The sequence below is a fragment of the Phaethon aethereus genome (assembly GCF_964289735.1).
Source record: "Phaethon aethereus genome assembly, chromosome: 2".
Classification (NCBI taxonomy): domain Eukaryota; kingdom Metazoa; phylum Chordata; class Aves; order Phaethontiformes; family Phaethontidae; genus Phaethon; species Phaethon aethereus.
The window spans coordinates 74,505,732-74,523,980 of NC_138582.1; the positions used below are offsets into that span (position 1 = coordinate 74,505,732).

Sequence of the window (18,249 nt, forward strand, 5' to 3'; positions counted from 1 at the left end):
TCCTTAAGGGTGAAGTCCAGCATTTCTTCCTGGCAGAACTGTAGTCTTCTGCTTTTCAAAAGCAACAGCTGTCCCTAATGTTTTTGCTTGACCTGTTGCTACTCTGTGCACTGACACAGGGTGTCTGGCTTCATCTACAAGAAGCGCCTTTGCTCAGGGTGGAGCTTCTCAGCCTGGGAACATAATTCAGTCTTTCTAGACTTCTCCTGGGACAAAGAGGCAAACACAAGGGATGGTCTGCTGTTGGTTTTGTCTTTCCCCGTGTTGTGAATGTGATTCTGTTTGTAAGCTGGGCATTTGCCTTTGCCCTAGGTTATCTGCCTTTGATGGAGTTGACCCAGTTCTCACAGGTAAGTCCTGCCAGCCTCCAAGCAATTCTCTAGAAGGAGACTGACAGTGTTTGGACTATAGAACAAACATGGTTTTGCAAACTGTTCATAAGTCAATTTTCCCCATTTCAAGTAACTTTCACGATGAAAACGCTCCTATCATTTTAAAGTAAGTGCTGGTGTGTGCTTTGTTGCCATATACTGCCTTTTGTCCTCCTGATTGGTTACGTCTTGGGGAAAGCAGTATTTAATCGGTGGGGGCAGAGGGAAGATCAATATTTGGGTGATGATTCAGTAAAAGATGGTACAAAGCCTGGGAAGAAGATAGCTACCAAAAGCATGTGTGACCACAGAGTTTTTGGACTGATGTGTGAAGTACTGGTGCTACTTCAAATAAAGCAACTCATTCAAAATTCACAATGCCAAATTCCGTGCTGGAATTCCGTGTGCCATTGGCTGCAAATGAGGTGGGAAATAAAAATTTAGGAAAATGGTAATAATCCTGAATACTGCTAATACCTCAGTAGCAAAATAGCATATGTTCTCTGATAGTTTTGGTCTTTCGTGTCTAGTTGGTTTATCTGTTTTTTTCTTGGTTTGCAGTCAATCTCAGGTCTTTCTCACTCCAATTTTCATGTTCCTGGTGCAACCACACTTCATTACTATTTCTTCTTCTTGATAAATGCTCCCTTTGCCTTTTGTCCCTCTTGCCGTTCTGTCCTTTTTTTTTTCCTTTTTGATTTTTATTTTTTCCTGTTTTCCATATTATATATGTGGGTATCAGCACAAGAATGTGATGAATTATGAAGGTAGTATTGCACCTCCATTGTGTGCAAGAGTCTCCCTTGACTGGCAGTGGTGTTTAGTAGCCTGTGAATATAGTAAATACATTTTCTTTCACTGAAAGTACTAAAAGTCAGCTACAGGAATTGGTGGAGGGAGGGGAATAGGGAGGGTACTGGCGGATGTGGCAGAAGGGTTATGCCAGAGTAAGTTGAGCTGCAGGAATTCTTTTGGCAGCACTCTCAGACAGGGCTAGGAAGATTGCTTGCTTCAGAAATGTGAGAACCACTTGGACCGGTTTACTGGAGTTGGATAATTTTAGTTCTCAATACTAGCTAGTGAAATTTTTCATTGTAATTCTATTAATAATGTAGTATTTTGAGGGTCAGGAGGAAATTGTTATCTGCACATAGCTGTGAGATGTGCTTTGTTCAGAAAGGTTCTGTAAAATCAAGTTAGTTCATAAGCCACCTACGTCACTGCATAAGTAAGAATACTATGTCCTTAGTCCTGAAATAGGGAGGTGGTTCTCTTGTATGGATTTTTTTTTTTTCCCCTGAGTGGATGAAGCAGTAATTCTCCAGTTCACAGGTCTCCAAAGTAGTAGCATGCACACCTTTGCCTGAACCATTTTCCTTTCCCTAAGCAGCATGTCGTTCTCTTCCTGAATGCACCATACCCTTCTTCCCTGAAGCTCCCATTCTGCTTGCTCTGGTGGAGATATTGCACATTACTAAGTTGCATGTTGTCACGGCCTCAGTGCAATTTAGTGTGTGCGATACTTTCACATGAGTGCATGCACACGGGTATGGCTGTGGCTTAAAGTTACTGCAGCTTTCAATTTTGGTGGGGCCTAATTATGTTGTGAAATGGTCTTAAACTCAGATCGGTATTTTGGGTGATGCCTTGAAATGTGTGTTAGTGGAAGTTTGTTCTGTAATGCCAGGAAGATGAGTATTGTTTGTTTTCAATTTGAGAAGGGTTATCATTATTTGCTTCATTTTCTTCATTTGCCATGTACACCTCAAATTTGTCAGATTCTTTCATTGGTAATGTAAAAGTTACTTAAAACATTAGGTGTTTCTAAAGAGGAAATAGTAATCATATCCTTAATTGAAATTTGCCAGAAAGTCAAAGAGAGATTTGATGTGAAGAAAACCTATAGTGCCTTGATGGCTGAAATAGGTTCTTACTGGTTTTTCAACTTTTATTTGTTAACATAAAGAGATCTGAAATGAGCTACCATGCAAACAAATAAATAAAAAAATCTCAGCTGTTTAAGCATCTAGCTGGTTTGCTGTGGCATCCTGGCAGTAATGATGGAGAAAATGAGATGGTGATACAATTCCCACAGAAAACAATAATCTTCCAGCATGTTAAGCTAATGCTTAGAAAAAGTAAAATGTGTGATCTTGTTATTTTATTGCAACATTAATAATGTCTTTAGGATTAATTTTTCAAAGACAGCTGTTAACTGATTATGTTTTGACTGAATTTCTGCATGCAGTGTATGTTCTTTGTAGCAGGAGTATCTCTTGCAGAAACCTCTTTTGTCACAGGAATGCATTTAACAGGACCTTACTGAAATTTTATAAGCTCTACTTACGGTGTATGTTACGAGATGGGAATAGAATTGAAAATTATTCTATCTTAATGAAATAATTTCCTGGTCTGAAACTGGGAATAACAGATACTTTTTTTTTAATTACATGGAGTAAAGGAAAGCTTCAGTTGAGTTACTGAAAAAAAAAAGTAGAATGCAGTCTGTAACTCTAGAAGAGATGCCACAGTGTTTAACTATGTTTGCAGGACCAAACTTACAGTAACTGTCACCTGATTATCCTAGTGGGATAGATAGTAGTATTTATTGGCTGATTGTTTTAGTAGCAATAGCCACATGACTTGCTCATACCACTATTTTTAGTCTGAAATTTTTAGTCTTTTATTTAATTTTAGTCTTAAATATTCTCCTATATGCAAAGAAAAAAGGATTTGTCTTTGCCTGTATTGCCTTTCTCTCATATCAAAAATACTTGTTCGTATTAAACGCAGCTGTCTGTATATTGCTTTACATACATATGATTTTAAAAAGTTATTCAAAGTAAAATAGATATTAAAAGAAAATTTCAGAAAATAATTGATTTGCTCATGCTTAACCTTTACTCTTTTTCTAAATTTACCTGAAACTGTGAAAAAATGTTCATTACTGTACACACATAATTTGAGTCAAGCATGTCGCAAAGTCTAGGAATTTTACAGTTTGCTACCCCTAATTCACGAGATTACATAAATGCATAATCTGATGCTGAAACAAACAATTCTGTTCTCTACACCACGTAGACTGGTAGAGTGTATTTTCAAACACATTGATGGGTTATTGTTTTATATCAGGCAGTACCAATATTCTGCCATTTGCTTCTTTTGTATTCCAGACGGTGCATTCTGTATGTTCTAACAGCAGTTTCTTTTAAGTGCATTTTTTCGGTTTGTCTGTGACTGTCCATTTTGTTTAAGACTGAAGATATCTGTAAACACATAGAGGATGTGGGTTATTGTGTGTGTGTGCGCGCACGCGCACATTTAAACGCAAAAGCAGATTGGCACACAATCTTTAAGAATAATGTAACTATATTGCATCTCAGATACTAATACTTGAATTACGTATCGCACTTATGCAATTATGTATATATGCTGTTTTTTCTACCACATCAACTCTTTTAAACAGTTATTTGTATGTCAGAACTTACAATTTTTATTTGAATGAAAGTTTAGTCAGTAAGTGACATAGACTGTATCAGTAAAAACAGTGACACTTACCTGCATCTGGAATTCAGCTCAGCCAGTTAGTTTTTCTCTTTGCTTCTCAGGCAGGCCTAGTAGCTAACTTGGTGGGATGGAAAGACAAGGACTGCTGTAGTATATCTTAAATATACAGGGAACAGGTCTTTTATCAGGCATTTCTGAGAATAAAGGGATACTATGAGTATTATTTCAAGTATAACATATTGCAGGATTCTATGCTTGCATATCTAATAATTCATTATGTGTGTATTTAAGGTTGCAGTATATATTATTATAACCTAGGTTAGATTTTTGCTATTTGACATACAGATTTATTTTAATGTAAGAAGGCAACAGGAAGGCTGATGTAAAACTTCAGAATTTCCTGACATTTCAAAGATTTAACATCACAGCTTTAGCTTTTTGCTTTTTTGTCATGTTGGGTCAAACTATAAGGCCAGTCTGTTATGTATTCTCTCTACCAGCATAAGCAATCAAAATGCCCTCTTCTCTGTGCTTTTGATTCATAATTTTATGACAATAATAATCTGAACAGACTGAGAGTTTTTTAATAAAAGACTGCAATGGATCTCGAGCTTCATTGAGTCCTGCTAGCTGTTGCTCTCATTCATTACTTTTCAACTAAAATGAGGATCTCAAAGTATTATATCCTTACAAGTGGTGTGGAGAATAATAAATGTTCATTGTACAGTGCTAACTGCTAAGAAAGGCTTGAGTAAGGCTAAAGGGAAGACTGGCCACACAGCTAAACAGCAAAGTAACAAAGGTCACAGGAAATTAGAAACTAGCCTGTAAAAGGCTGAAGTTTTAGCTAAATTAAGAAAACAGAAGGATCATATATTTTGGCAGATAGAAATAGGCCAGAAAGGGGTGGAGGGGAGAGGGAGTTTGGAGAGGGAGTTTGATTCACTTGCTCAAAGCTCCACAAAATACTGTTAAACCAAAATACCAGTTTTCATGTGCAGCAGGAGCAGGAAGCACCCAGGGAGGCTGAGGGATGACAAGGAGCACTCGGCAACAAGGCTGCTGCAGCCTGTTGTGGGGGGAGCTAGATTGATGCTCTGGTGTTCTTTGTGGTGAAGGTAAGGGGAGGAGTGGCATGGTAAAACACTTCTTACTGGGTGAGCTGCAGCAGAATCTCTCAGAAAGTACAGTGACTGTAGAAGAGGTTGTAGAAGAAACAGACCAAATGAGCAACAGCAAATTGGTGAGAGTGGATAATATTAACGCACCAAAGAAAACTCAAGGGCAAAACTAAAACAAATTAAAATGTTCCAGTACTGTGCAGCTTAGTAGGAATTAAAGTTAAGGACATACCAGCACCTGGTGAGTATGAATCAGTTGCAAGGAATCAACAGAGTTTTCACAGAGAGAAGTTCTGCCTTACTCTTCATGTTTTTTAAAGTGGTCAACAAGCAAGGCCATTAGTAAGTTGATATGGTTGGTATGTTCTACTGAAGTTTCATAAAGGCTTTTTATGGCATTTGTTTCCGAAGACTTTCAAGGAAATTAAGTAATGATGAGATAAATAATCAGTTAAAAAGATAAGAAACAAAGGGCAGGAGTAAATGATGGTGGTGTGGTAGGGGCCTCTACCATCCCATCTATTCATAATTGTCCTGGGAAAGAAGTAGAGAGGGACGCCTCACCGATGCGGCAAAACTACTTGAGCTAGTGAGGATGATAACCGATTGTGGAATTGCAGCAGGATTGCAGACAAGCTCAGTTAGAAGACAGTAGTGTCTGGGGAATAAAATAACTGATGAAATGTAGTGTAGATGAAAGCAAAACTGTTGAAATCTTGTCATGGCGTCCTCTCTGAAAGTCATCTGCATATTTACATTGCTCCTGAGATTATCTTACCCTGTCAAGAAGCACTTAACTGCCACTTCTGCTTTATTCATAGCTGGAATATATCTTGGCACTTTTTGCTTATTTTCATATGTAGTTTGAAACTGAAAAATAATTAAGGTATTTTTTATTCCTGAAAGAACAGAACCCTTAAAGAGAGTCAAAGAACAGCTTAAGAGTTTTTTTGCAAAAGGACTTCTTTGAGTTATTTCATTCTTCAGTGTTCTCCGGTGATCACTTGAAATTTGGGGAATCATTGTAGAAGATGACTGCTTCAGTCCTTTTTAAGTTAATAGCTGTCCTTTGATTGTCACAGGTAGCTTGTCTTTTGCCATGGATTTTGGTGGTGTCTGAAGAAAGAAAATGAGTTACTTGGTTTTGAAGTTATGGTGACAGTGGCTGTTAGTTTCAGCTGGGATAAGACAGCACTATCATGAAAAGAAGAGTTTCTGCCCTCCAGCTGCGAGTGTGCTGGCTTCTTTGCTGGTGGGAATGCAGCTATTTATGCCACTGCTCTATGACTTGGATAGGGAGTAGAGAGATGAGCTAGTTAGTTAAAACTAACCCCTCAAAAAATAATTGTTAGTTGAATTCATTCTAAAAACCGTCATGGCACATAAAAGAGGCTGTGCTGGCAGGTAGACAAAGGAAGGGTGGTCTGGGGAAGAAATGAATGCTTGAGAACAGGAGAATGGGCAGGCTTAGTTAACCTGATTTGAAATAAATTGTGAAGCTGTGCTGTGAAGTTTGGAATGCATTGCATTTGCTTTTATACCTTGAACTACCTACTTTTAAGATGTAAAGGTTGTATTCTCAAAAGAAATTTTGTCGCTAGAGTTTATTAAACAATCGTTTTGAATTAGTTCTGTATACAGGAAGATTTTGCAACAAAGATACAGTACAAACCCTGTAACGTCTACTTAGAGAATACGGGAAAATACCAAACATCAGTGCTGTAAAGAAGATGAAGAAAGAGTGAAATTGTCTTTTTCTAACAGTATTTTTGGCTTAGGGTGTTCTTGTTATCAAACTGCATTTTAATTGGGTTGTGAACCTGTATGGCTTGTAAAGTGTTTTGTAAGGTATTTAGGGAAAAGCTAATTCTTGCAAACCTTTCCAAAAACAAATGTCACTTTTGTCTAGTTTTTACTCTTATGCCCATTCAGGTGACAGAGTCAATACGCCTTCATTACACATTTAATATAGCAACCATATGACTTGGATAGGCAATAGAGAGCTGAGCTAGTTAGTTAAAACTAACTCCTCAAAAAATAATTATTAGTTGAACTTACTATATGCTTACTCTAACCTGTCTGGAAACTCCAATTCTCATCATTTCAGCCCATATGCTCATCTTTCCTCCAGTGCTCTGGGAACAGAGAGATCTAGAAAATCAAATTAACTCTGAGGTCAGAGAAGGAATGCTCAGAGTTGATGCTTGAGGTATGTTCTGCATCCCAGGAGTCTTCACTTTTCTGCATCTTTCATTTCAACTGGGGTTGTTGCAGCGTTAAGTTGAAATTTCTGAAAATTTCACTGTGTCGCTAATGGTGAACAGACCTTACCTGCAGGCTCTGTGAAGTGAACCTGCATTCAGGTGGACATACATTTAATGTAAACTTCGGTAGAATCAAAAGGGAAGCTGTAGACTTTTTATGGAAAATGAGTAAAAGAGAGAAAAAAAAATCTGCTAAAACCCACAAAAGCTATAAAATGAAAAGGTGGCACTTCCCCTTGTGAAACCTGTAAGCAAATTCCCTGTTTTTTCAGTGAAGTAGAAAGAACTGCAACACAAAAATATTTAGGCCAGCTATGTAAAAACATTTCACAATTTGACAGAAGTTTCTTCATTTTTAATCTGAATAATGTGAAATACGATCCATGTCCTCTGATTTTTTTTTTTATATTTTACATGGTTTTCAAAGCTCAGTAAAATGGAATATGCATGTCTAAGTATGCCTTACACCAAATTGCCATGAAGTGCTCATAACCTACACATTTGCAGATGACATCTCTTGCAGGTAAAGTGGTCCAGATACAATGCTGAAGTGAGACATGAGCAGCAATTGTTTTTTCTGATTTCTGAAACATACAGTTACTCTTGTATATAAAAGGAAGCTGTATGTATGCCAATAACGTGTTAAGAGTTGAAATTAATTTCCTGTCATAATTTCACCGGGAAGGTCTCCGTTTTGCAGATAGTAATAAATTCATTTAGCCTTTGCGCTAGCATATCACATAATCTTTAAGATCTGGTATTACAGATGCAGAGTACCTGAAGCATACTGTTGATGAAGATTCTGGTTAGTGTGTTCAGCATTAATTTTTTAGCTGCTTTAACCATGAAGTTAAACAGATGTAAATTTCTAGAGACTTTAAGATATGATTCTTAGTTTTTCTGACAGAAATAACAAACATGAGTTGTGAGAGACTTCAGAGTTCTCCTGGGCCACACTCGCCATAAAGTAGGATCCCCTGTGCTTTTTCTGACTAGTTGAGGCAGACACAAAGAAAGATGAAAGAGAGGAGGAGAATGAAATTAGGTATAGCCTCTTCTAGCTTCCTGCTTGACCACTTGCACCTCACAGCTTCTCAGCACTGTGTGATGCCTTCTGCTTTCAGCTTACTTGTGTATGCTAGATGCAAGGAGCTAGAGAGATGCTGTACTGTTCTACAGTCTTTTAGAGGTATATGCTCTTTTGCTATTGAAATAGAGTATCAACTTGCAGAATGACATTGGACCAGGACATACTTGTTTGTCCATGATTAACTTTTCCGTTCTTCTACTAGTGCATCTGTAATGAGTAATGGACTTAACAGTCTAAAATTTTCTTACAAGGTGCATGACTACATCTGTAAAAAACATGGCAGAACTTGAATTTAAATTTGAATAAAATTAATCTGAATGCTTTTCTGAACTGAAATGTGAAAACTGCGTAAATTAGAATGGCAGTTTTAGATGATTTCTTATGAATGAGAAATGGTTTTGCAGTTACTCCCTAACATAGTTAAATTCACAGCAATTAATTGTGGCTGTTGGAATAATTTTTCTGGGTTATTGTCTTTCTTTTGCTTGCCATAGTAAGACTGTCTTCACTCCTTTTGTAGTGTCCGTGGGGAAAATCTAAGATGATTGCTTGTTTAAAAAGCAAGCCTTTCCAGTAGTTGGAGATGGATATTTTAATTTCAAGTGGAGTCAATACTTCAGATACCTGCCTCAAGCCAGAGGTCTGCCTTACCTCCTGTATACCGAAATGTAGTTTTGGGGCATACTTACAGAAGTTGTTAAGACCTTGTTAGTTTTACTACAGTGCAGAAAATATCTTTATGGGAAAAATAAGGAGATACTTCAAGGACAGTTTTAAAAATATTTTTGACAACCAAGATGTATGTTTGTGCCACAGTTGCTGTTTGATTGATAAGAAAAAGATTTACTTGAAGATTTAATTATAGCATGTTGAAATCTGGGTTCTCATAGATGCTATTAAATATTTAGATTTAATGCTTCCTTCTAACAAATTGTTCTGGATATGTTGTGGGGTTTGGGTTTTTTGGTTTTTTTCTTTTGGTTTTTGAAATGGTTTTCTTTTTGGTCTTTGAAGGACCCGGCAACGTTGATTAAAAAAAGTTGAAAACTTTGTGTCACCAATGAAGAGTTTCAGAAACTGAGAGATGTATTCTTTATAGTGCAAAGGGATTTCTATGGGACAGATTTCAGAGACCAACAAGGCTGAGGAAGTTGGCTTGACAAAAGCATAAGGGTTTAGTGGGAGGAAATGTATCCTTAGTGCAACCAGGAGAAGTGGTGGGTTTTTTTGTTGCACCCTTGTGATCATTGCAGTACAGATAACACTTGATCTCTCCAGCTGTCTGGAGGCTTCCATTGCCAAAGACCCTGTTGTAATTGTTCATGCTCTAAATTCTTAAAATCCAACCACAGATAACTTACACGTATAGATAAAAGTGTATTTTAGCCTTCTCTTTTTGTAAGGTATCCTTAACTATAATGTTGATAGATTGATTATTTTCCCTCCTTTTTATATGATGTTTATACTTGATGGTTAACAGAATCAGTTTCAATTGATAAACAGGTTCTTGTTACAAAAATATTATGCTCCTTTGATATCCTCAGAAAGAGCAGACTAATTACATGTCACAGAAAATGCAGAAAAGTAAGACTTTTGAGTAGCTGAAGGATGAGAACATCTTGAGTTTTTAATGCAAACTCAGATTCACCATTCTTACTGTGGCTTTGGTTTTTGGGGTTTTCTTTCCTCCCTGCCAATTTTTTTTTACTCCAGAATCTTACTTTTCTTATAACTAAAATACAGGTGAGTATTTCACTCTTCAAAATCTGTATATTCTATATATTTTGGTCTGTGATTTCACATTTTAATATTATAGAAGTTTAGCTAAACAGCAAATTATTCAGGCTTCTTTCACTGAGGCCACATATTTGTAAATATTCCTTCCCCTTCTTACGCAGCACATAATATTTGTCTCTCAAAGGTTGGATTTGTTGTTTCAGGTCATTCTTTAAAGCTTGCTTTTTTCCATATTTTCCTTTTCCCTCTTTTTTGGGGGAAAATGGCTGACAACAGCTGTTCCTGGTTAGTCTGTTAAGAGAATCTCACATTTTGAACAGCAGTGTTGATGTGTGAGGTTTATTATGCACTCATAACTCCCAGTGGGTGAATTTTAAATGAAAATTTTGATTCAGCAGTCATGTGGGAATTTATGCGTGCCTTTAGGTGGGAAAGGAGGGCAAAAATGTGTGAACTTCCCATGGAAATAATGATGAGGGTGGTGCTCAAAGAAGCAAAAACTGTGAGTCTTGGGATTCTTGCTGGTAGTTGAGAATAGAATATTCTACCTCGTAGTTTAATAGCAGGGGGTGGTTCTTTTCTAGAAGGCTTTATTGACTCAAGAGGAAAGAAACTGTTCTCTTACAGGCTTTAGTTTGAGAAAGAGCTGTTTTCTGTGCAGACTGCATTCCTGTTCGAAGTACAATGAAAACCTTTGCACTAATCATCTGGATTCATGATTTCAGTTGCATGTCTTCCTGTCCTCTCTGCCCTCCTGCCAAAGTTCCCAAAACTGCAAAGACACAAGCAGTGTAACTAAAAGCATGAAATGTAAAATGGGAAGTTAACATCAACAAACTTTGCATTTATCTTTGCTAAGAGGGTGTGTGTGCCACCACTTCTGCAATGATGTAACTGTTAGGACTGTTCTGAGGGGAGGAACTCGGGGATAGTTTGGTTACTTAGATCCAACCTAAAAGAGTGGTTTCAGGAAACTTTATGGCTTTCTCAAGAAAGGGTGAAAAACTGGCACAGGTACTGTGCCAGTACATCTCACCATTGTACAATGGTGAGATATACCAGTTTCAGAGTATAATTTTTGTGACTGGAGTCGTAAGGCACAAGTTTTCAGTTCAGTTATACTCCACGTGTAAGTGTGCTAGTGCTGTAAAAATGATACAACAGTTAGCTGCCTGTTTGCTGTCTCATGAAGCTGTGGTCACACTTGAGAGGAGAACTTTGTTTTGTGGCCAGCACGTTGGACATAGATTCAGCAGGATCGAGTTAGGTTACCAGACTATTTGGTTTTTAGTAATGTAACCTAGTAAGCAACCTAAAAGCTAGGAATATAAAGATACTGAGGCTAAAATCCAGTAGTGAATATGAGGTGCTTTATTATTTTCATCTGCGAAGACTTGCAAGTATAGTAAAGATAAATAGCAATATTTCTATTCTATATATTTCTATTCTATAGAATAGTATTTATAAAGCCTATTTCACTTCATAGGCCAGTGGTTTTAATCTGATGAGAATGAGCAGGTATAGAAACTTAAGCAGATAAAGAAAATGAATGAACAGGCAAAAGTGGAAAAGGGAAAAGAAAAAGTAGTTCGTACGTAGAATGGTACTGCTTCTCATAAATAAAAGATTATTTTTGATAGAAGATGTGGTCTGATGCTTGAGCACTTTCTTTCAGGGAATTTATCCCTGGAACCCATTGTACAGTAAAGAACAGTCTAGGTTTTTTTGTGTCTAAATGCCTTAAATGACAGATGTGATGGATGCTTATCCTTTTCGTAGGGAACAAATGCATAAAGGGTTCAGTGTTACGTTTTCAGTTGTGTCAATTATGGCACTAATGGCTTTGCAGTTTTTCAAAGCAGCTTGTTTATATCTTTATAGTTCCCAGCATCCTATTGCCAATAACATTTAACAGAGTTTCTTCGATTGTTTTAGAGGTGTATTTGATGCTTCCCTCAAAATGGCTGGATTCTATGGACTCTACACTTGGCTGACTCACACTATATTTGGGATTAACATAGTCTTCATACCATCTGGTAAGAATTGGAACAATTATAATCTATTTATAGATAATATTACACAATTTTACTAATTTACTTCTCCTGTGTGTTTCTTTTGCTGCATGTAATTATTTCTTCATTCTCTTCAGTCCGAGTCTTTCCAGGTTTTAACTTCTCTCAGCCTGGCTTGGCTTTTGTTTCTTCCATAGCTGACAGGTGCTGATTTTTCAAGGTGCCTAAATGCAGGAAGATGTGGTATCATGAAAATGCATGATAGAGATATGCTTCTTATTCTTGGTACTGTTGCCTGCCTGTATTACCAGCCTCTGGTTTTCTGTTATTCTTTAAATGTTGGCTTTGGAAGTGGCTGAACAGTTTTCACTGAAAAATCTTCTCCCCTTTTCCTCTTTTGCCTCTCTTCCCTCTGTATTTAAATAATAAATTATTATTGTTTTAAAAATGTTGTACCTTCATGTACGGGGAAACAAAAGGGGAAGCTTATAAAGCAACAAAACCCAATATAATAGGAAATGGCTGTGTTAAAAAGTGCAACTACCTTAAAGGCATCGATTGTCATTAGACCTACTTAGAAGAGAATCGTTCTTTGTCTTTCAGCTACATGTGAAATCTTAAAAGTTTTTGCTTTCTGGTTAATGACACCGATAAAGAGGAAAAAACTTCCTTTTTTTTTTTATTATGTTCATTCCTGTTGCATTAAATTAGAATGACAGCAGTACTGCATCACTTTAGATTACAGTGGGTATTTGTACAATCAAGAGGGTGTATGTCTGTGTGTACACATGTGCATACAGAAATATGTAAGTCATGGATTTTATATTTGCCTGGTTTCTCACAGTACTACCTACGTTACTATGGCTGACTGCAGGAGATCTGCTAGGTTACAATGAGACTTTTGCTTGTATACTTTCTTACACACAGTTGCTAATTTATAGTTATGTAAAAGTTTGAAATGTGCATGATTGGTATAACTTTAAATTTTCTGAATTGTTGCCTCTTTTGGGAGTAACTCCTTATGACAGACAGTGAAGTTTTTTTGTATGGGGAATAGCGTAACTTTCTTTTTTCCTAAACCACAGCTATAAAACGTCAAAAGCCTTATGTGGCATTTCTTCAGTATCTTATTTGCAACAAGTTGATAGAAGTGGGACTACTGGTGTGCCAAAAGTGTCAGAATTCAACTGTAAATACATTTGTGAAATATGTTCTGGTCTCTTTCTCACCTGTGCTTCTGTGTGCTCTAGCATTAGCAGCAATCCTTGGAGCAGTGCCGTTTCTGGGGACATACTGGGCAGCCATCCCTGCAGTCCTAGATTTGTGGCTTGTGCAAGGACAGGGATGCAAAGCCATTTTGCTCTTGGTTTTTCACCTCTTGCCAACCTATTTTGTAGATACAGCAATTTATTCCGATATATCAGGGTAAGTACATTGAAGACTTTTTAAAGTTAGTATTGTAAAAATGCTTAATGATCATTGATGTCTTTAATTAAACTTACTGTTCTGAAGCAGTCGGAACAGTATCTTCAAGCATAGGAATGTGTGTAGTGATACCACCTCATAGTAAGAAATCTTACTGGCCTAAGTGTCTTTACTTTCCCAGGCTTCTTTTCTGTGAACTTTGTCACAGAGGGATGAGAGGTCTTGAATTCGTTCTCTAAGTCATCTTTCAGTTGGTAAAGTAGTTCTAAAAATACCTTTACTATTTATCTAATCATTGACTGAAGACATGTAGCATTTTCCTTTACATCTCCTAATGCCAGATGACACTGCAGAACGAACAAGAAATCCATGAACTAGTTAGGGACCTGAAAAATAATAATAATAATAATTTTCAGAATGGATTGTGAGAATTTTGAGGATTTTTTTGGAAGTCAAAACCCTTGTGTTATGTCACCATATCCCAGTGTAAAAATCTATTGATTTGGATTGGTCTTTAAATGTGTTGAGACAGGTGAAATTGCAAAACTGGAGATAGACTCCTACTAAGACAGTAGCCAGTGATATTTTCCTGTTGTGGGAGGTAGGCACAGATTTCTTGAAAAGTCTTGCTAGGTGTTTGGCTGCCTCTATGGACTTGAAATGTTTCCTGGTTTCAGCTTTGAGTTTGTACACAAAGAAACAAAGTTCAAACTATGGAGACAAAGTCAACATCTGCAGTTGTTTCTGGAGTGCACCTGAAATGTCCACTGGCGTTTGCTGCTGCTGAAATATCTAGTGAATCCTTCTATGCAGTTCAGATTAGAAGATGGAACATCCCTGTTTTAACAGAGCTGGCAAAGATTCGAACTGCTGAGTTTCATATGTGCAAGACACATTCACAACCACGAACAAGATAGATACAAAGTTGTACTCCTTGAAGTCACTGCTTCAGTCTTGATCATCAGAAACAATCCTAATAAACTGTTTGAATTGAGAACTTCATGGTCTAGACTTAGTTACACACTGGTACTAGTCCCTCATTGGTGCTGATTTTTGTTATAGTGGAGTTAATGTAGAATAAGGACTTTAAGTGTTTCAGTTCTGTGCTAAGTTAGAAATTAATATTTTTGTTCACCAAATATAATTACACTGAACAGTGAGAAACTAACGATAATATGCACAATATTAATAATAATTTTCATAAACTGTGGCACTAGTTATTTTGCATTAATTAAAGCTAACGGGTAAAATATCATAATAAAATGAAGTATAATAATAATAAATCATGATTTTTTTCCCAACAATAAATCATGGATAAATTTAAGGCTAGTAGCTATTTAACCAGACAATAAGTGGTCTACGTATTAGAATACATTTTTTGACTGTAGGGGATGCATGCTCTGTTTACTGTCCGGAAAATATATGTGGCAGGAATAGATTTTGTGATGGTGGAGCAAAATTGTATTCTTCCTATTAAATAGAACAGTAAGCATCATGCTGTCTTGCAGATTAGATTAAATCTATTTGAAATAGCTATAATTAGGTTATGCAGGGTTTTCCAAATGCATTAAATCTATACTGTAGTCCTATTTCATCAGATGATCTGTTGTTTAATTTAGCAAACTAGCCAGAAAAACATTTAAACAGATGCAAATATTGGAAAAAAAAATATTATAAAGTTTTTAAAGGTTTAGAAACAAATCATGTGTCTACTGTTGGAGAAATACAAAACTTTAAGGTCAAGTCTGTCCCCTCAAAAAACAATCTGGCCCTACCAGTAGGTTAAATTTGATCTAGGTAAGACATGATTGAGGTGTGTATGATGTAATAGGTCATGTCTCATGGTCTCATTCTGCAACAGTTGTGATGAAGGCAAAGACTCCCAGTGTGGGAGTTGGGTAGAAGTTAGGACCATGGTAGAAACCTGGCAGAAACTGCCGTAGCTCTAAACTGACTAGCTGGTATTTTCATTCCATTACACTCAGAATTTAGAGCAACTTCCTGAAAATTGGGTGTTAAGTTTCAGCTGTAGCTTTTCTTGTATAATTCCATGTTACTGTCATTATTTTAGCTATAAAAATTAAGCATGATAAGCAGGTTTTGTTATAAATTCTGTTGATAGGATTCATGTTGTACATTTGAACTGAAACATGGCAAAGAAAAATGGAATGACTTACTTGCTGCCATAATAGCTCTTATCAAAAGCTCAATTGGCACCAGCTTTCCAGTCAATGTTGGTAATTAATAATATTAAAATCTGGTTTTGTTTTTAATCTGAAAACATTAAAAGCTAATGATGACAAACACTCAATCTAAGAGGTTGTTTTGTAACAAAATGAGAAGACATGACTTTATTGAAAGAATATATGCTAACTGTTCTTTGAAAGATGCAGTGCAAGTTGCTATCATTGTGTAAATTAATGTCTGCTCAGGGGTGCTCATGGTACATGTTGCTAGTTGTCTTAAAATTTAACAATTCTTGACCAGAAAGCATGAACATTCTTTGTAATCAATCATCTTTCCATTTTCAAAATGGAAATGTTTTTGCTGTTGATGCCTTCAGACATTCTTCAGCAGATGTCTATAAAGTAGTTACTCCATTGTGGATATTACCAGCATTATATGCTATAAAACATTGTTTGATCTGTTGTGCAAATACAGCACAGAATACTGCTTGGAATATTTGTGCAGTCATTCAAACAGCAGTTTATAGTGTACATATGGGTATCTATAGCTAGCTGTGTCATTTTCTAATAAAACTTTATGATTAATTCACATTTCACAATTGATAGTATTGTTGTTTGTTGTTCTTAATTTAATTTTATTCTGCTTGTGCCATAATTCCAGAGGTGGCCATCCTTACCTGACAGGTCTTGCAGTAGCTGGTGGAGCATATTACCTGGGACTGGAAGGAGCCATCATAGGACCAATTCTACTTTGTATACTTGTGGTTGCTTCCAACATATATAGTGCTATGTTGGTGAGTCCGACAAACTCAGTGCCCACTCCATCACAAGCAGCATGGCCATTACAGATTTACCGGTAAGTTGTAAGTGTCTTCCATGGATGCATTATGTTTTAACATGGATCAGTGTATGTATGCATAGGTATAGAGAATGTGTGCATGAATTTTATATAAGAGTATGCATACACACCTACATGCCTCTTAAAGTATTTGGAGAGGATTCAGCTATCCTATATTCTAGAAATAAAAATTGTGGTAAAGTAAAATACTCATTGGAACTTGTAAACTTGGAATGTTTGTTTAATGTGTCTCAGCTTCTTCCAGAAGGCTCTTTTAGAAAATTCACTGATAATACCTTCATATCCTATAATTTATATGTTGCCATTGTGTTAGGAGATGATTGAACATCCTTTTTTCTGTGTAAAACTGTTATTCATGGGTATCTAATAGTGTTCATTGTCCGTAATAAGACACCAGCTTGCAAATATTGCATTTTTATGTGTTACTGTACAATACTGCAAAATATAAATAAACATACTTGAACTTAAAAAATGAGATGACATCATATGCCATTATTCCATTGCAAGTATGATCTTGATTAATCTCTTTATTGAAGTTACCAAATGTGGAATATAGAATTGTATCTTTAAACTGTACAGTTAAGGAATGGGATGAATAAACTCCTAATTGAATACTTAATTAGAGTTGGAAGTCACATTGTGAGGTTATTAATGACAGTAGCCATTTTAATGTCTCTACTGTCTTGTTCAATTACATAGGTTAGCTAATTATACATATATCTGAAAAAGGATTCTGTGGTTGTCAGAAATAATCCTTTGCTTCATTCACATGAATAACGTTGTCATCTTTCATATGGGTTCTTAGGAGAAAAAACACTAACTGGACCTGTCTGTAGCCTCTGACTTGTAGAAGTTATGTTCCAAGACTTCCTGTATACGCTGTAGATAGAGCTTCCCATAGTACACACAAAACTTTGCACATGTGTTTGTTTCCCATTTCATTTGTAGGGAATGAGATATTTGTAATCACTCGACAGATCTGAGTCTTAATTTTTTTCATACCCTCCTCCCCCTAGGTCAACTAGAGAGAGTCCTGAGGAGATGAAAATGGCTGCAGAGTGATGAAGGTGCTGTGCTGCACCTATTCAACATGAGAGAATCACTGTCTTCTGTCTTGAGTTCACAGCAGCCATGGCCTTCTCTCCGTTTCCAGCTGTGCCTAGGGGCAGCTCACAGGGAAGCATAGCTTGGGTTTCAGGAGAAACCACTTCTCGAACATCTGCTGGCCTTACATTATTGTGCACTTTGCCTCTTCAAGAGGGAATGTCTACTTCCCATGGCTTTGCATACTAACACACAGTTCAGCTGCCTTGTTGGAGACCTTGAAGACCTGTCTTCTTAAAGAGTGGTTAAGAGGACAGGTATATCCGCTGGAGTCATTATCTGCTGAAATGACTAACTTGGCTTTTATTTATTGGGTTATTTGTGTTATTAAATTGTAGTAGCTTTAAAGAAAGCTAATTCCAAAATATTTATTCTTGGTTAATCTGGTGGAAAAAAGGTGTAAACCACTCATTGTTAAATGAAAGTACTAATTATTTGCTGCTGCTCAGAATATTTCTTTAGAGGCTTTGACCATCACCTGTAACTTGTAACAACACCTAAATGTTATCCTCTTGTACACACTGAAATTTAATGTTGTCGAAGGCTGGTATTTCTAATATCCTCCTGAAACCA

The 18,249-nt window shown here is 36.7% G+C and overlaps 1 protein-coding gene across 1 annotated transcript in view; it reads left to right on the forward strand.

The window, feature by feature from the left end:
• TMEM245 (transmembrane protein 245) overlaps positions 1-17,634 on the forward strand; it is a gene marked incomplete at both ends in the record, with an annotated part of 83,423 nt that extends 65,789 nt beyond the window's left edge. Inside the window, 4 exons of the mRNA XM_081996610.1 lie at positions 12,026-12,126; positions 13,353-13,527; positions 16,375-16,569; positions 17,589-17,634. Of these exons, the coding sequence (XP_081852736.1) occupies positions 12,026-12,126; positions 13,353-13,527; positions 16,375-16,569; positions 17,589-17,634 (517 nt within the window). The remainder of the gene's footprint in view (positions 1-12,025; positions 12,127-13,352; positions 13,528-16,374; positions 16,570-17,588) is intronic.
• Positions 17,635-18,249: the final 615 nt, after the last annotated feature.